Source organism: Trachypithecus francoisi, unplaced genomic scaffold (assembly GCF_009764315.1).
Source record: "Trachypithecus francoisi isolate TF-2019V2 unplaced genomic scaffold, Tfra_2.0 Lachesis_group0, whole genome shotgun sequence".
NCBI classification, from domain to species: Eukaryota; Metazoa; Chordata; class Mammalia; order Primates; family Cercopithecidae; genus Trachypithecus; species Trachypithecus francoisi.
In genome coordinates this window covers 53,794,554-53,813,927 of record NW_022681453.1, presented here as the reverse complement: position 1 = coordinate 53,813,927, position 19,374 = coordinate 53,794,554, and the positions used below count along the sequence as shown (strand labels likewise).

At 46.8% G+C, this 19,374-nt stretch overlaps 1 protein-coding gene across 2 annotated transcripts; it reads left to right on the top strand.

The window, feature by feature from the left end:
* Positions 1–7,506: 7,506 nt before the first annotated feature.
* CIDEC (cell death inducing DFFA like effector c) lies at positions 7,507–19,374 on the top strand. Of its 2 annotated transcripts, none has more exons than XM_033210604.1 (6): positions 7,507–7,587; positions 7,853–7,930; positions 9,137–9,290; positions 15,849–16,007; positions 16,093–16,280; positions 18,785–19,374. In XM_033210604.1, the coding sequence occupies exons 1-6, from the start codon at positions 7,583–7,585 to the stop codon at positions 18,945–18,947; spliced, it is 747 nt and encodes a 248-aa protein (XP_033066495.1). In that variant the 5' UTR covers positions 7,507–7,582; the 3' UTR covers positions 18,948–19,374. The 2 variants fall into 2 exon arrangements, with proteins under 2 accessions (XP_033066495.1, XP_033066496.1); XM_033210605.1 differs by lacking the exon at positions 7,507–7,587 and adding an exon at positions 8,435–8,480.

Genomic DNA, 19,374 nt, shown 5'->3' with positions numbered 1-19,374 from the left:
GCTGGTCTCCAACTCCTGACCTCAGATGATCCGCCTGCCTCGGTCTCCCAAAGTGCTGGGACTACAGGCGTGCGCCACCGTGCCTGGCCCTCTTTTTTCTTAGTGCCATTTCATTATATGACTATAACATAATTTACTTGACGTACCCCCTCTTGTTGGACATTTGTGTTTCCAATATTTTGCTATTACAAATATAGCTTCAGAGAATAACCTTGTACATATATAATTTCACTCATGGTCAAGTAGATCTGTAGTCGGGAATCCCAGAGGTGGTATTGCTGGATCAAAGAATATATTGTGCTTGAAATTTTGATAGATCTTGTCAGAATGCCTTCCATAGTGTTTATACCAATTATATTCTCACCAGCAATATATGAGTCTGTCTGAGTCCCAGCTCTAGCAACAACTTGGTAGTCTGTTGGCCAGACTGGTCTCGAACTCCTGACCTCAGGCAATCCACCTGCCTCGGCCTCCCAAAGTGCTGGGCGTGGTGGGAGCCACCACGCCCAGCTCAGTCTTCTTCTTCTTTTTTTTTTGAGACAGAGTCTCTCTCTGTCGCCCAGGTTGGGGTGCAGTGGCACAATCTCGGCTCACTACAAGCTCCACCTCCCAGGTTCACACCATTCTCCTGGCTCAGCTTCCCAGTAGCTGGGACTACAGGCCCCCGCCACCACGCCCGGCTAATTTTTTTGTATTTTTTTTAGTAAAGACGGGGTTTCACCGTGTTAACCCAGATGGTCTCCCTCGATCTCCTGACCTCGTGATCTGCCTGCCTCCGCCTCCCAAAGTACTGAGATTACAGGTGTGAGCCACCGCCCCGGCCCTTAATTATATGTAGATAGAGTAGGGAGGAAAGAATGAGAAAGAGAGAGACTAGCTTCTTGTCTGTGATATTAGTTCGAATATACAGTATTTTCCCTATTTATTTTATGTCTTTTGACTTTTTGTTCATGGTGTTATAAATTTAACATGAGGAATATATTTTTAAATTTAGTGGCTTCTCAATTTTGACTTGTAGCTACAGACCTTTTCCGATCCAAGTTGTCCCAGATGATTTTCATGCACTATAGAGTTTAAGAACCATGCTCAGACATTGCCTTTCTCACTGGAATGTGAATTCCCCAAAGGCAGGGATAAGAACTAAGTCATCCATGTCCCCAGCAGTTCATAGTGTCTGGCATAGTGTAAACATTTCAATGCCTGTAATCCCAGCACTTTGGGAGCTCGAGGCAGGAGGATCGCTTGAGCCCAGGAGTTCGAGATCAGCCTGGGCAATATGGCAAAACTCCATCTCTATTAAAAGAAAAAAGAAAAACGAAAAAAACTTAAAAAGAAAGAAATGCTGGTTGAATAGATAAATTCCAATGGAGTCAAAACCATCTCCCTCTCCTAATCGCTGTGAAAAATCCCCCGGTTTATCCTTCACCCTCATACAGTGCTCTCTGGCTTTAGCTCGTGGTCATCTTTGTCTTTCTGTGTCTGGTTTTCTGTCAGAGATGACTCTCCTGAGTCATCTATTGGCCTGTCTGTCTCGAGACACCAAGTACACAGTGAAGTAATAAATATTTGAGCCATGACTGTTGAAGGGAGGGGCCCCGATTCTCTCCAGAACCTCTTCCCTAAAGGGTTTTGCTTGTACCTTTCTCCTGGCTTGTGGTCTGTCCTTAAGTTTAAGTTATTTGTGTTCCTGTCTCCTCACTCTCTCTTCATGCTCCCTTCTCAAATCCTTTGCAATGATGTTTCCTTTGTCTTGATCATCCCCCAAGATTTAGGATTTACCTCAAAACTCACCTCCTTGGAGGCATTTCTTGAACGCACAGGCCAATCTAACTCTCCAGCTGTTGTTATTATATCACCTTGTTTTGTTTTCTTCCTAGAACATCGTTATCTGAAATTATTTTGTTTATTTGCATATCTTTTCATGGTCTGAGTTCACACCTTCCTCAGGAATGTCAGCTCCTTAAAGTGTGGGACAAGGCTGTCTTCTTTCCTGTTGTGTTCTTAGCCCCAGAAGGACTGGCATATAGTAACTGCTTAATAAATATTTGCTGAATAAATGAATGATGGTTGCCTGAGAGCCCCTCCAGAGAAGGATTTAGATCTAAATAATAATAATAATTGCCATTTATTGAGCTCTAAGGATGCACTAGACTCTGTAGCAAGTTAATCTTCATGGAAACCAGATTCTATAGAGCTATTTTTACCCCCAGTCGTTGGATCAAACTGAAGCTTAGAGAAGTTAGCTCACATAGCTAGCACTAGACCACTGGTTCTCAAAGTGGGTTCCCTGAGCAGCCATGGCTTCTGAATCACCTGGGAACCTTTAGTAATGCAAATTCCTAGGCACCACCCCAGACTTACTGAGACATTCTGGGGTGGGGCCTAGCAATCTGAATTTTAACAAACCTGCCAGGTGATTCTGATGCACCAAAGTGTGAAAAACCCTGTGTTAAAAGAAAGATGAGGTTAAACTTTTTAAAAAAAACACAGCTTTATTGACACAGAATTCACATCACCCACTCAAGTGTACAGGTCAATGATTTTTAGTATATTTACAGGGTTGTACATCCATCACCGAAATAGTTTGTAATTAATAGGTTAAAGAAAAAAAAAAAAAAGAAACCTGGCCAGGCGCAGTAGTTCATGCCTGTAATCTCAGCACTTTGGGAGGCAAAGGCAGGCAGATCACTTGAGGTCAAGAATTGGAGACCAGCCTGGGCAACATGGTGAAACCTTGTCTCTACTAAAAATACAAAAATTAGCTAGGTGTGGTGGCACCCGCCTGTGGGAGGCGGAGGTTGCCCTAAGCTGAGATCGCACCATTGCACTCCAGCCTGGGTGACATAGCAAGACTCCAAGACACCCTATCAAAAAAAAAAAAAAACAGAAGGCCGGGAGGCGGAGCTTGCAGTGAGCCTAGATCGGGCCACTGCACTCCAGCCTGGGTGACAGAGCAAGGGTCTGTCTCAAAAAGAAAAGAAAAGGCTGGGTGTGGTGGCTCACACCTGTAATCCCAGCACTTTGGGAGGCAGAGGCGGGTGGCTCACGAGGTCAGGAGATCGAGACCATCCTGGCTAACACGGTGAAACCCCATCTCTACTAAAAATACAAAAAAGGAGCTGGGCGTGGTGTCCGGTGCCTGTAATCCCAGCTACTCGGCAGGCTGAGGCAGGAGAATGGCGTGAACCCCGGGGGCGGAGCTTGCAGTGAGCTGAGATGGAGCCACCGCACTCCAGCCTGGGCGACAGAGCAAGACTCCGTCTCAAAAAAAGCAAAAAGAAAAAAAGAAAAGAACCCTAAAAGAAACCCTGTACCAATTAGCAGCCACTCCCCGTTACCCTCCCATCCCCTACTCCCAGCCGGAAGCAACCTATTTTGTCTTTTTTTTTTTTTTTTTGAGACAGAGTCTCTCTCTGTCGCCCAGGCTGGAGTTCAGTGGCGCGATCTCGGCTCACTGCAAGCTCCGCCTCCTGGGTTCACACCGTTCTCCTGCCTCAGCCTCCCGAGTAGCTGGGACTACAGGCGCCCGCCACCATGCCCGGCTAATTTTTTGTGTTTTCAGTAGAGACGGGGTTTCACCATGTTAGCCAGGATGGTCTCGATATCCTGACCTCATGATCCGCCTGCCTCGGCCTCCCAAAGTGCTGGGATTACAGGCATGAGCCACGGCATCCGGCCCTATAGATTTGCCTATTGTAAACATTTCATATAAGTGGAATCATACAACATGTATATGATTCCTGTGACTGGCTTTGTCTACTTTCTGTGCTGTTTGCAAGGTTCCTCCATGTGGTAGCATGGATCCTTTTTGACAAATAATATACCATGTATGGATATGCACATTTAAAAAATTGATTTATCAATTGAACATTCATGTGTTTCTACCTTTTGGCTATTATGAATAATCTTATGAATATTCACATACAAGTTTTTGTGTAGACATATATTTTCATTTCTTTTGGATATATGTGTGTATATATATATGTGTGTGTGTGTGTATATACACACACATATATATGTAATTTGGTTTTGGTTTTCTTTCTTTTCTTTTGTAAATACAGGGTCTCCCTATATTACTCAGGCTAAATTTGAATTCCTGGGCTCAAGTGATCCTCCTGCTTCAGCCTCCTGAGCAGCTGGGACAACAGGTGTGCTCTATATGACACACACCACACACACACACACACACAGAAGTGGAACTGCCGGGTCACAGATCTTACACTCTTAAGCACTCCACATTTCAGCTTGTCTTACTCTCTGCTATGATTTAATATGTACATTATCAAATTGAGAAAAATACAAAAAAATTTAAAAATAATAACATATATTATCAGTAATAGTAATAATCACTTGGATCTATTGAGTGTTTATGTTTGCAAAGCCTTTACTTTTTTTTTTTTTTGAGACAGAGTCTTGCTCTGTCACCCAGGCTGGAGTGCAGTGGTGTGAGCTTAGCTCACTGCATCCTCCACCTCCTGGGTTCAAGTGATTCTCCTGCCTCAGCCTCCTGAGTAGTTGGGCTACAGGCACCCACCACCACGCCCAGCTAATTTTTGTATTTTTAGTAGAGACGGGGTTTCACCATATTGGCCAGGCTGGTCTCGAACTTTTGACCTTGTGATCTGCCTGCCTCGGCCTCCCAAAGTGCTGGGATTAGGGGTGTGAGCTACCGCGCCCGGCCTTTCTTTCTTTTTTTTTTTTTTAGACAAGGTCTCACTCTGTTGCCCAGAATGGAGTGCAGTGGTATGATCTAGGCTCACCCAAACCTCTGCCTCCCAGGCTCAAGCAATTCTCCTGCCTCAGCCTCCCAGGTAGCTAGGATTACAGGTGCACACCATCACACCTGGCTCATTTTTGTATTTTTAGTAGAGACGGGGTTTCACCATATTGGCCATGCTGGTCTCAAACTCCTGACCTCAAGTGACTCACCCGCTCGGCCTCCCAAAGTACTGGGATTACAGGCATGAGCCACTGCACCCAGGCTACTTTTTTCTTTCTTCCTTTCTTTCTTTTCAGAGATAGGGTCTCACTCTGTTGCCCAGGTTGTCCTCCAACCCCTCCCCTGTCCTCAAGCAATCCTCCCATCTCAGCCTCCCAAAACACTGGGATTACAGGCATAAGCCACTGTGCCCCTTTACTTTTATTGTCACTAATCCTCACCACTACCCTGTAAAACAGGACTCATTATCCTCGTTATACAGAGAAGAGAAACTGGGGCTCACAGAAGTCAGGTGACCTGTCTAAGCTCAAGCAAGCTGATATGGGGTAGAGTTGGGACCACAACCCACATCTGCCTGCTTTCTGTGCCCTCTGTGCTTGATCTCATGTCATGGACCATCCCTTTTGCCAAAGCTTTCGAAACGTGGCTTCTCCCCTCCTTTTAGGCCTTTTCTGGAAGTCAGGCTGGCTTGCAGCTCTCACGCCAAGCTCTTTTCCCCAGCTGGGGCTGAAGGCTGGGGAGGAGCTTCATGGGGGCTGGAAATAAATGAAGGGAGGGCTGGGCGGGACAGGGCAGTATTTCCAGGAGGCTGTGAGGGGGAGGTAAGGAGTTTGTTATTGTTCTGGGTTTGGGGATTTTTTTTTTTTTTTCTTTGCTCCTGGAGAGCAGGTTAGGTAGCTCCTGGCAGAGTTTTGCTAGGGATAAGAAGTGGGTGAGGCTGAGGCAAGCAGAATCCTCCTGCCTCAGCCTCCCAAGTAGCTAGGACTAGAACTACTGTAGCGTTAAGTGGGGAAGAGGGCTTTCTGCCTCTGTGGGGCCTGGTCTGGAAAGTCCCCCAAATTGTTTTTTTTTTTTTTTTTTTTTGAGACGGAGTCTTGCTCTGTCGCCCAGGCTGGAGTGCAGTGGCCGGATCTCGGCTCACTGCAAACTCTGCCTCCCGGGTTCACGCCATTCTCCTGCCTCAGCCTCCGGAGTAGCTGGGACTACAGGCGCCCGCCACCTCGCCCGGCTAGTTTTTTGTATTTTTAGTAGAGACGGGTTTTCACCGTGTTAGCCAGGATGGTCTCGATCTCCTGACCTCGTGATCCGCCCGTCTCGGCCTCCCAAAGTGCTGGGATTACAAGCTTGAGCCACCGCGCCCAGCCAACCCCAAATTGTTAAAAGGAGAGAGTGATTGTCCCCAACTGGCAAGGGGGCTTTTATGTCCACCCCTTGTGCCCCTTGCTCTGTGTGAAGCCCTACCTGTGCTGGGGGCTTCGAATAGGAAGAGGACCTCAGGGCCAGGCACCCAGGGACTGAGGGGCTACAGCAGAAACAGATCCAGAGACACACTTGGCTAGGAACAGCAGGATGAAGGGGTAATAATTTTGTGAGTGGTCTAAGAAGACTTTCCTTTTAAAGAGTGGAAAGCAATGAAACTGAGTCTTCAAGGCTGCAAAAGTTTCGCCCTGGATCAGAGAAAGGCACTACAGGTGGAGGGAACTATCTGTGCAAAGGGTTGGGGCCTTCAAGAGCTGGAGCACAGAGGTTTAAGAGAAAAAGTGGTGACAGATGAGCCCAGGGCTATCTGCTTAGACCTGTGATCTAATATGGATGCCAGGAGCCACATGGCAACATGGCTATTTAAATTTAAATTAGTTAAAATTCAATAAAGTAAAAAATACAGCTCCTGTGCTGGGTGCAGTGGCTCACGCCTGTAATCCCCGCACTTTGGGAGGCCGAGGCAGGGAGATCACCTGAGGTCAGGAGTTCAAGACCAACCTAGCCAACATGATGAATCCCAATCTCTACTAAAAAAAAAAAACGCGGTGGCTCAAGCCTGTAATCCCAGCACTTTGGGAGGGCGAGACGCGCGGATCACGAGGTCAGGAGATCGAGACCATCCTGGCTAACACGGTGAAACCCTGTCTCTACTAAAAATACAAAAACTAGCCGGGCGAGGTGGCAGGCGCCTGTAGTCCCAGCTACTCGGGAGGCTGAGGCAGGAGAATGGCGTAAACCCGGGAGGCAGAGCTTGCAGTGAGCTGAGATCTGGCCACTGCACTCCAGTCCAGGTGACAGAGCGAGACTCCGCCTCAAAAAAAAAAAAAAAAAAAAAAATTAGCTGGGTGTGGTGGCAAATGCCTCTGTAATCCCAGCTACCAGGGAGGCTGAGGCAGGATAATTGCTTAAACCCGGGAGGTGAAGGTTGTAGTGAGCGAGATCGCCCCATATGCACTCCAGCCTGGGTGACAAGAGTGAAACTCAAAAAAAAAAAAAAAAAAATCCAGCTCCTGAATCACAATAGTTATGTTTCAAATATTCAATAGCCACATGGGGCTGGTAGCAATGGTATTGGAGAGTATGTACAAGGCATGCCTGTATCATCACAGAATGTTCTTTGGGCCCACGGGAAGCCTCAGGAAGGAGTTCGGATTGCTCAAGGACCCATGGGAGAGAGCAGGCTTTGACTGGGCTGCCTGCCTGTGAGGTCTCTGGACTAGAGGTGAGGGAACGGTCCCCAGAAGTGTGAGGTGGTGTGACTCACCTCCTGCCAGCGTAAAGTGGACTCTGTCCCCAAGGACAGGAAAATATCGGGCAAGGCTTCTTCAGCCCTGACTTGGGATATCTGCTTAGTGTGACCAGAGCCAGGGGCTGAGAAACATGGAGTGAGTGGGACTGGGGCAAGAGCAGTAGCTGCTGAGTGAGGCTGAGCCTGAGCACCCGGTGGGGAGAGGGGTGGGGTCTCCAGCTTGGTCTTGGTTGGCATGCCTGGGACCGGACAGGAGAAGGGCTGGGGGAGGTATGTGTGAGTTGGGATAGACGAGGGAGGAGGGTTGCTGAACAGGTGTTGGGTTGCACCATGGTCTAACAATGAGAGAGATGGGAACCCTCTCATCTCACACTGATGAGTTGTTTCTGCCTCTTTCCCAGGTCCAACGCAGTCCAGCTGACAAGGATGGAATACGCCATGAAGTCCCTTAGCCTTCTCTACCCCAAGTCCCTTTCCAGGTGAGGAAAGCCATGGGCAGAATGGAAAGGGAGCCACCTATGAGCTGTAAGCCAGAACTTCTCAAACTTTAATGGGTATATAGGTCACGGGGGACCTTGTTCAAGTGCAGATTCTGATTCAGGAGGTCTGGAGTGGGACCTGAGATTCTGCACTGCCAAGAAGTCCCTGGGTGATATTAATGCTGCTGCCTACACTACCACCACACCGTGCATAGAAAGGAGTAGACACGATGCTTGGTGCTTTTACTCCTGATCTCATGTAAGCCTCACAACAACTTTGGGAAGTGGGGGTTATTATACCAAATTAATAGGTGAGAGAACTGAGGCACATAGTGGGTGCTCTCAATCACCCAGCAAATCCATGAGGGAGCCAAAATTCTAAATTGGGACTGCCTGACTGTAAAATCCAGGTCCTTTCCATTCCTTTGGTTCTAAATTGAGTGCTTCAGTTAAAAAAAACCTTATATTGACTTCAGGTTTCCCCTACTTCCTCCAACTTTACAGGTGAGGAGAGTGAAGCCGAGAGAGGTGGTAATTGGGGGAACGTGAGGTGGGTCTTTTATTACTTTGCTACTTACTCCTCATGGTCTGAGAACCAGCATATCAACATCACTTGGGAACTTGTGAAACATTTGAAATCTCAGGCCTCACCCAGGTCTACTCAATCAGAATCTGCATTTGAACAGATGCCCTGGTGACTTACGTGCCCTTCGAAGTTTGAGATGCACTGCTCTAGCAGGCTTTTTTCTTTCTTTCTTTTTTTTTAAGTCAAGGTCTCACGCTGTTGCCCAGACTGGAGTGCAGTGGTGCTATCATAGCTCACTGCAACCTCTGCTGCCTCCCAGGGTTCAAGCAATTCCTGTGTCCCAGCCTACAGAGCTGTGATTACAGGCATATGCCACCACGCTGGCTAATCTTTGTATTTTTAGTAGAGATGGGGTTTCACCATGTTAGCCAGGGTGGTCTTGAACTCCTGACTTCAAGTGATCTGCCCACCTCAGCCTTCCAAAGTGCGGGATTACAGGCATGAGCCACCATTCCTGGCCTCTAGCAGGCTTTTGAGTAAGACTAGAGCAGGATTAGCAGGCGATGGGGGCTTGGCTGATCATGAGCCTGGTCTGGAGGGGTGGGGAGGTGGCTCCCCTGTGTGATGGGCAAGGGTTGGGCAAAGTGGGCGGCTCACCCTGATGCTTCAACTGCCCCCAGGCGCATGTCAGTGCATACCTCTGTGGTGACCCAGCAGCTGCTGTCGGAGCCCAGCCCCAAGGCCCCCAGGGCCCGGCCCTGCCGCGTAAGCACTGCGGATCGAAGCATGAGGAAGGGCATCATGGCTTATAGTCTTGAGGACCTCCTCCTGAAGGTGAGAGTGCCCTGCACGTTGCACAGTCCAGCTGTGAGCTGAGATTCAGGGCTTAGAAGGTGGCAGTTTCCTTTCTGATACCTACCAGCACCTACATATGGTAATGCCCACCTGGACAGCGTCCAGCTGATTAGCAATGACTGATGTCTGTTTGGTAATGGCAGGTGGGCGGGACAGTATGTTACCATCCTACGCTATCAGTAGGTCAGTAGTATTTTCAGTGCACATTTTTCTTGCTAGAAAATCTCTTGCTTCCCACTTCCATTTTTGTTTTTGTTTTTGTTTTTGTTTTTGTTTTTTTGAGACGAAGTCTTGCTCTTGTCACCCAGGCTGGAGTGCAATGGCGCAATCTCGGCTCACTGCAACCTCTGCCTCCCAGGATCAAGCGATTCTCCTGCCTCAGCCTCCTGAGTAGCTGGGACGACCGGCACACACCACCACACCCAGCTAATTTTTTGTACTTTAGTAGAGACAGGGTTTCACCGTGTTGCCCAGGCTGGTCTCGAACTCCTGAGCTCAGGCAATCTACCCACCTCGGCCTCCCAAAGTGTTGGGATTACAGGTGTGAGCTACCACGCCCAGCCTGAGATGGAGTCTTGCTATGTCACCCAAGCTGTAGTGCAGTGGCATGATCTCGACTCACTGAAGCCTCCGCCTCCAAGGTTCAAGTGATTCTCATGCCTCAGCCTCCCAAGAAGCTGGGACTATAGGCATGTACCACCACGCCCAGTTAATTTGTTGTATTTTTAGTAGAGACGGTGTTTCGTCATGTTGACCAGGCTGGTCTCAAACTCCCGACCTCAGGAAATCCACCTGCCTCTGCCTCCCAAAGTGCTAGGATTACAGGCATGAGCCACCACGCCCGTCCTCAGTGATCATCTCTATAGCGGTGGGACCTGCAATCCCAGGTGCCTGGTACAGGTCAAATGTTTGGATTAGGCTTCCAAGTACCAGGCTCTATTTAACATACATAAATCATAGCTCACCTCTTTATTCTAAGATTCCTTCCCTATTTCTATGTATTAGTTCTATTCTTCCGGGGAGCAAATTTCCCCTCCTTTGTAAGGCTTCTGGCTGTGCAGACTACATTTCTTGTGCTTTCGATCAAAAGGACCTATTCATACTCTAGTCTGGACTTGGTGCTGCTTTTTTGCCCTGAGGCCTGGGCACCCCCGGCATCAAAATGTCCTTGTTATAGATGGCTTCCTCTGGAGGAAGCAATTACAAACTAACAAAAGTTACACAGTACAAATATAGTACAAAACTTTTCCTGAATCATTTGAGAGTAAGTTGCCAACTTGCTGCCTATTACTCTTGAATACTTCAATGTGCATTTTCTACAAACAAGGATATTCTCCTATGTAGCCATCATACAACTATTACAATCAGGAAACAGTATTACATTACTGTAATTGAATCCTGAGACTCAAGCATTGCCAGTTGTCCCAATAATATCCTTTGTAGTGAAAGGATCCAGGTCAGGATCAAGTGTTTATTTAATTGTATGGCTCTTTAGTTTCCTTTAGTCTGGAACAGTTTTTCAGTATTTCCTTGACTTTCATGACCTTGACCATTTTGAAGATTGTGAGCCAGCTATTTTTGTTTACTGTCCCTTGGTTTGGAACTATCTATTTTTTTCTTTCTTTTTACTTTTTTTTGAGACGGAGTCTTGCTCTGTTGCCCAGGCTGGAGTGCAGTGGTGTGATCTCGGCTCACTGCAAGCTCCACCTCCCAGGTTCCCACCATCCTCCTGCCTCAGCCTCCCGAGTAGCTGGGACTATGGGCACCTGCCACCACGCCTGGCTAATTTTTTTTTTGTATTTTTAGTAGAGACGTGGTTTCACCATGTTAGCCAGGATGGTCTCGATCTCCTGACCTTGTGATCTACCTGCCTCGGCCTCCCAAAGTGCTGGGATTACAGGCATGAGCCACTGCACCCGGCCCCATCCATTTCTTTAATTCAGGTTTATATCTTTGGCAGGAATATGATAAAAATAAGTTGCAGGCCAGGCATAGTGGCTCACACCTGTAATCCTAACACTTTGGGAGGCCAAGGCAGGAGGATTCCTTGAGCCCAGGAGTTCAAAACCAGCCTGGGCAACATGGTGAGACCCCATCTATACAAAAAGAATGCAGGAATTAGCTGGACATGGTGGTGTGCACCTGTAGTTCCAGTTACTCAGGAGGCTGAGGCAGGATGATCACTTGAGCCTAGGAATTTGAGGCTTCAGTAAACTGTGAATGCACCACTGCACTCCAGCCTGTGTGACAGAGTTAGACCCTGTCTAAAAAATTTTTTAAAAGATTGTCAGTGCAAAATTATATGCAATTTTTATCACCTTACTGTTCTGATTATTTGAATAAAGTGGTAGGTACAGTCAAGCTTCTCTATGTAACATTTTCCCCTCTGTTATTTATTTTCTAGGTCAGTATTTTGTACTAAGTAGACATTGAATTCTGCATCTGTCACTGTATTCACTTATTATTATTATTATTTTTTTTTTTTAGAGAAAGGGTCTCACTCCATTGCCCAGGCTAGGATGCAGTGGTGTGATGATGGCTCACTGCAGCCTCAAACTCCTAGGTTCAAGTGATCCTGCCACCTCAGCCTCCTGACTCACTAGGACTATAGATACACAACCTCACACCTAATTTTTAATTAAAAAAAAAAATAGCGATGGGGTCTAGCTATGTTTCGCAGCCTGATCTCAAACTCCTGGCCTCAAGTGATCCTCCCACCTCGGCCTCCCAACATGCTGGGATTAAAGGCATGAGCCACTGCACCTGGCCTATTTATTTATTTATATCAAAAGGGACACAGGTATTCCTATTTTAGTAGGATATATGAATGGCAACAGATTATTTATTGATGCTCAAGTTGTCCCAGACTTCTGTGTCTTTTTATCCTGTCCCCATCATTCTTTGCATGCTTTTTTACTTTCTGGTGCTTTTTTTTATCCTGTCCCCATCATTCTTTGCATGCTTTTTTACTTTCTGGTGCTTCTTTTTATCCTGTCCCCATCATTCTTTGCATGCTTTCTTACTTTCTGGTGCTTTTCTTTATCCTGTCCCCATCATTCTTTGCATGCTTTCTTACTTTCTGGTGCTTTTTTTTTATCCTGTCCCCATCATTCTTTGTATGCTTTCTTACTTTCTGGTGCAGCAAGGTATTACAGGCTCATCTTGTATTTTCCCTGCCCTAATTCTTGGCCATTTTTTTCTAAGGAGGTCTGTTTCATTTTAGTGGAGAATGGTATTCAGAAACCGAGATCAGGGAGCTAGGTATGTTCATTGCTATTGGTGTGTTGCTGATCCCAGGCCCTTATTGAAAGATTTTTAAGTAGCAAAATATGTTCCTTATTGAATCCAAGCAAGAAAAGTGAAGTGAGAATTCCATCATTCCAAAATAACTAATGATGTGGTTGTAAATGTCCTGAGGAGCCTACTCTTATTATGGACCATGTATTCTGCCAGGTGACTTGCAGCATTTCTTCTGATGAGAGCCTTATTACCACTATTTCCATTCTCCAGAGGCAGAAGCCAAGTGCATTCACTGGGATTGAAACCCAGGCAGTTAACCTAAGTGTCATGATACTTATTTTTTTTGAGATGGAGTCTCACTCTGTTGCCCAGGCTGGAGTGCAGTGGTGCGATCTCAGCTCACTGCAAGCTCTGCCTCCTGGGTTCAAGCCATTCTCCTGCCTCAGCCTCCCAAGTAGCTGGGACTACAGGCGCCTGCCACCACACCCAGCTAATTTTTTGTAATTTTAGTAGAGACGGGGTTTCACCGTGCTGGCTAGGCTGGTCTCGAACTCTTGACCTCAGGTGATCCTCCTGACTCTGCCTCCCAAAGTTGCTGGGATTACAGGGGTGAGCCACCGCACCCAGCCTAAATCTTTTGTATATCAAGGGACACTATCAAGAAAGTAAAAAAAATGGCCGGGTGCGGTGGCTCATGCCTGTAATCCCAGCACTTTGGGAGGCTGAGGCAGGCAGATCGTGAGGTCAGAAGATCAAGACCACGGTGAAACCCCATCTCTACTAAAAATACAAAAAAAAAAAAAATTAGTCAGGTGCAGTGGTAGGTGCCTGTAGTCCCAGATACTCAGGAAGCTGAGGCAGGAGAATGGCATGAACCTGGGAGGCAGAGCTTGCAGTGAGCCAAGATCGCACCACTGCACTCCAGCCTGGTGACAGAGTGAGACTCCGTCTCAAAAAAAAAAAAAAAAAAAGTAAAAAATACAACCCACAAAATGGGAGAAAATACTTGCAAATCATATAGCTGATAAGGGTCTAATATCAAGAATATATAGCGTTTACAAGAACAAGAAAAAGACAACCCAATTAAAAATGGGCAAAGGATTTGAATAGATATTTCTCCAAAGAAGATAACACAGTGGCCAATGAACACATGAAAAGATGCTTGGCCGAGTGCATTGGCTCATGCCTCTAATTTTAGCACTTTGGGAGGTGGAGGCCAGCAGATTGCTTGAGTCCAGGAGTTCAAGAGTAGCCTGGGTAACATGGCAAAAACCCACTTCTACAAAAAAAGCAAAAATTAGCTGGGAATGGTGGCACGTGCCTGTTGTCCCAGCTACTTGGGAGACTGAGGTGGGAGGATCACTTGAGCCTAGAAGGCTGATGCTGCAGTGAATCATGATGGCACCACTACACTCCAGCCTGGGTTAGAGAGCAAGACCCTGTTTCAAAAAAAAAAAAAAAAAAAAAGGCTCAGCATCATTAATCACTAGGGGAATGCAAAACAAAATCACTTCATCCACCAAAAAGTGGATATATGGCTGGGTGTTGTGCCTCATGTCTGTAATCCAAGCACTTTAGGAGGCCGAGGTGGGAGGACTGCCTGAGCACCCAGGAGTTTGAGAACAGCCTTGGCAACATGGTGAGATCCTGTCTCTATTTAAAAGAAAAAAGAAAAAAATTGATATGAAAGTAAAAATAAAAAGGATTTTTGGGCCACATGTGGTGACTCACGCCTGCAATCCCAGCACTTTGGGAGGCCGAGGTGGGTGGATCATCTGAGGTCGGGAGTTCAAGACCAGCCTGATCAACATGGAGAAACCTCGTCTCTACTAAAAATACAAAATTAGCCGGGCGTGGCGGCGCATGCCTGTAATCCTAGCTACTCAGGGAGGCTGAGGCAGGAGAATCACCTGAACCCAGGAGGTGGAGGTTGCAGTGAGTCGAGATTATGCCACTGCACTCCAGTCTGGGCAACAAGAGCAAAACTCAGTCTCAAAAAAAAAAAAAAAAAGGATTTTTGGCTAAAATACAGACAATAAAAGCATCAGTGAGGATGTCAGGAGACTGGAGTTCTCATACATTGCTAGAGGGGATGTAAAATGACTCAGCCACTTTGGAAAACAGTTTGGCACCTCCTCAAAGTTAAACATAGTCCCATTGTGGTGGCTCATGCTTGTAATCCCAGCATTTTGGGAGGCTGAGGTGGGAGTATTCTTTGAGCACAGGAGTTTGAGACCAGCCTGGGCAACAAAGCAGTACCCTGTCTCCACCTCCCCCCGCAGAAAAAAATTAGCTGGACAACAGGGCACAAGCCTGTAATCTCAGCTACTTGGGAGGCTAACGTGGAAGGATCATTGAGCCCAGGAGGTTGAGGCTGCAGTGAGCTGTGATTATACCACTGCATTCCAACCTGGATTAAAGAGCAAAGCCTTCTCTCCAAAAAAAAAAAAAAAAAAAATTAAACATAGAGTTAATGTATGACTCAGCAATTCTACTCCTAGGTATATGCCCAGGAGAATTGAAAACCTGTGTTCATATAAAAACGTGTACACAAAAACTCATAGCAGCATTATTCATAATAGTCAAAAAGAAACAATCCAAGTGTTCATCCATTGATAGATTTTAAAATCTAGTATATCTATATAGTAGAATATTATTAGCTAAAAAAAAAAAAAAGAATCATGTCTGGGCATGATAGTACACACCTGTAATCCCAGCACTTTGGAAGGTCAAGGTAGGAGGATCCCTTGAGGCCAGGAGTTTGAGACCAGTCTGAGCAACATAGCCAGACACCATCTTTAAAAAAACATAAAAATTAGGCAGGTGTAATGCATGCGCCTGTAGTCCCCGCTACTCGGGAGGCTGAAGCAGGAAGACTGCTTGTGCCCAAGAGTTGCAGGCTGCAACGAGCTACAATTATGTCACATGCTCTCTACTTATGCTTATGATATGCTTATGATTACTACATTCCAGCCTAGTAATCACTGCACTATTAGATAGTGGTGATTGTTGCACAACTTTGTGAATATACTAAAAAACCCTGAATTGTACACTTTTAGAGGGTAACTTTTAGGTATGTAGACTATATCACAATTAAAAATTATATGTGACTTACATTATATTTTATTGGACAATATTATTCTAGACTATGAACCCTGAAGCCAGGAACCAAGAGGTACCATGATAAAGTCTCTGGGTAGTGATTCCACAGCAGAGGGCCTGGGCTCCAGTTCCACCTCATAGACCCCAGCCCCCTAGTTCTGGGATGGCAGAAGCATCACTGACCTTATTCCCCAGGTCCGGGACACTCTGATGCTGGCAGACAAGCCCTTCTTTCTGGTGCTGGAGGAAGATGGCACAACTGTAGAGACAGAAGAGTACTTCCAAGCCCTGGCAGGGGATATAGTGTTCATGGTCCTCCAGAAGGGGCAGAAATGGCAGCCCCCATCAGAACAGGTGAGGTTCCACCTGTCGGGGGAGAAAATCGGGACCCTGGGAGATGTCTTCAAGGGGTGTTAACCATTTGCTTGTCTCAATGCAGGGGACGAGGCACCCACAGTCCCTCTCCCATAAGCCTGCCAAGAAGATTGATGTGGCCCGTGTAACCTTTGACCTGTACAAGCTGAACCCACAGGACTTCATTGGCTGCCTGAATGTGAAGGCGACTTTTTATGATACATACTCCCTTTCCTACGATCTGCACTGCTGTGGGGCCAAACGCATCGTGAAGTGAGTGAAGTGGGATTTCCTGGGGACAGGGTGGGTACAGGCAATGGGAGAGCCCCTGTCTGTTCACATGGACTCAGCCTTCTCAGTGCCTGGGTCTGGCATTAGTGCTGACAAAGTATAGCCTGTATCAGACAACATGGAGCCTGATGGGCTCTGGAAGTGCTGCTGTGGACGACACTGGCGTGTGCCTAGGGGTGCATGTGTTCCTCCTGGTGGAACCTGGATGCATTTTGCTTTTATGACTACTTTCCACTCTAGCAACTACACATTTTTTTTATTGAAATAGGGAGTTTTCCTAAGTAGTCTTCTAGTCAATTTTTAAAAATGAACATGTGTTGGCCAAGTGCGGTGGCTCACACCTGTAATCCCAGCACTCTGGGAGGCCAAGGTGGGTGGATCACTTGAAGTCAGGCGTTTAAGACCAGCCTGGCCACCATGGCAAAACCCAATCTATACAAAAATACAAAAATTAGCTGGACATTGTGGTGCATGCCTGTAATCCCAACTACTCAGGAGGCTGAAGCAGGAGAATTGCTTGAACCTGGGAGGTGGAGGTTGCAGTGAGCCAAGATTCCGCCACTGCACTCCAGCCTGGGCGAAAGAGCAAGACTGTGTCGGACAAAAAAAAAAAAAAGCATGTGTCAAAGATTTAATTGAATTCATTAATTAATGAGAGAAGTAGCAAGAAGTTACAATCAGTTCAAAGGAGAATTCAAAATCTCACACATATATAGGTCCAGCAAGAATGATGAGATAGGCTGGGTGCGGTGGCTCTCACTTGGAATCCCAGCATTTTGGGAGGTCAAGGCGGGAGGATCTGTTGCACCCAGGAATTTGAGACCAGCTTGGGCAACATAGTGAGAGCCAGTCTCTACCACATGCGTGTGTGCTGCAGTTTGAGCTGCAGTGAGAAATGACCATACCACTGGGTACTCCAGCCTGGGCAACAGCATGACACCTTGTCTCTAAAAAGAAGAAAAAAAGAGATAAATGTATACATACAAAGTTGGATTTTCCCCCCGTGCGAATGGGAGGGATGAAATAATCTTCCTCCATAGGACAGAATTAATTTGCAAGTCTTATGGACCAGAGTCATTTGTACTATACAATGAACTTTTCTTAAAACTTATTTTTGAAAGTCTAACCAAATGTCTCAGGAAGCATGAGAATATGTGAAGTTAGAACCTGCTCCCACTTTCCCATTTCCCCTACTTTCCAAACATCCAACCCCATGTTAATTGCTTTATGCTATTTCAGCCTTATGACCCTGGGCGGCAGGTGCAATCCCATTTTACCCATGAGGGAGTTGAAGCTCAAAGCTAGAGCAGTTTGCTAAAGTTCACCCAGCTAACAAGACTGGATTAGGACTTAGGCCTGCCTAATTCAGGTTCTGTTCTCAGTACATGCTCATGCCAGGCATGGATGTCTTCATGTCCAGCACTCTGAACATCAGTTAGACTGCAGGTGACTTGGAAAGGCCTCAGAGTCTAGAACAGAGTGTCTCAAGGGGCAGAGCCATGTTATGGAGATTAATCTGGTCCAAAGTAGTAGCAGAAAAACAGAAAGCCCTATGAAATGAGCTGGAGTTTCACATGAGAAAGTAGGGAGGTTCCGGGCATCTCAGTTAAGGTGGAATTGCAAGTCCTCGCCCTAATCCTGACCTCATCTGCAGCATCTGTTCCTGTTTGCACATCGCTGTAGAATTGATGAAGTGCTTTTAGTGCTACCACCTCAGTGGTATTCAAATGTTATTAATGAAGAAAACAAACATAATGAAACCAATCCCTTTCAGGCCAGCATGGGAATAAGGGGATGCAGGGAGGGGGTACACTCTTGTTTTTTATTTATTATTTATATATTTATTTATTTTTGAGACAGAGACTCACTCTGTCACCCAGGCTGGAGTGCAGTGGTACAATCTCAGCTCACTACAACCTCTGTCTCCTGGGTTCAAGCAATTCTCGTGCCTCAGCCTCCTGAGTAACTGAGATTACAGGTGTCTGCCACCATGACTGGCTAATTTTTTGTATTTTTTAGTAGAGACAGGGTTTCACCATGTTGACCAGGCTGGTCTCAAACTCCTGACCTCAAATGATCCACCCGCCTTGGCCACCTAAAGTGATAGAATTACAGGTATGAGCCACTGAGCCCAGCCTCATGTTTCTTGTTGGTTTGTTTTTTAAGATAGAATCTTGCTCTATCACCCAGGCTGGAGTGCAGTGGTGCCATCTCAGCTCACTGCAACCTCCACCTCCTGGGTTCAAGCAATTCTCTTGCCTCAGGCTCTGGAGTAGCTGGGATTACAAGCACCCACCACTATGCCTGGCTAATTTTTGTATTTTTAGTAGAGACAGAGATTCGCCATGTTGGCCATGCTGGTCTCAAACTCCTGACCTCAGGTGACCCACCCACCATGGCCTCCCAAAGTGCTAGGATTACAGGCGTGAGCACCATGCCCAGCCTACTTTGTAGTTTTGATTTACATGCCCTCTCATTCCACCCAGGGAAGCTCTCCGCTGGGCCCTCTTCAGCATGCAGGCCACGGGCCACGTGATGCTTGGCACCTCCTGTTACCTGCAGCAGCTCCTCGATGCTACGGAGGAAGGGCAGCCCCCCAAGGGCAAGGCCTCATCCCTCATCCCGACCTGTCTGAGGATACTGCAGTGAAAGCCTAAGTCCTTGGAAGATTTCCCCAGTGAAAGAATAGACTAGGGGCCCCACGCTTAACTGGTAGTGCCCACAAGCCTGGCAGCTGTAGAGCCGCTAACCTCCCTCCCCACACCTCCCTCACTGCGTAGGACCTGAGTGAGGAGAAGGGGCTGGAAACCTGGGGTGGGTTGGCCAAAGGAGAACCTCAGGCTCCTGGCCTGGCCCAGCTCCTTCCTGCCCAAGGCAGCTTAGCCCACCCAGACTTGTCCCGAAGTGTACCCCTCCATTGGCATGAAGTCTGTCCCTCAGCAATCCGGCCTCGCAGGTTGCACTTTCATGGTGCTGTCTACCTTCTGGCCCCCATCCCAGAACATTCCTGAGTGAATCCTCAAGCACATCAGCATGTGATATTAGGGAGTTTGCAATAAATTATTAAGGCTGATGT

Bases quoted from the DNA above. Each gene is read 5' to 3' on its own strand.
- CIDEC (XM_033210604.1), top strand. The intron at 9,291-15,848 runs GTGAGAGTGCCC...CTTATTCCCCAG, and splicing joins TTGAGGACCTCCTCCTGAAG to GTCCGGGACACTCTGATGCT. The intron at 16,281-18,784 runs GTGAGTGAAGTG...CATTCCACCCAG, and splicing joins GGGGCCAAACGCATCGTGAA to GGAAGCTCTCCGCTGGGCCC.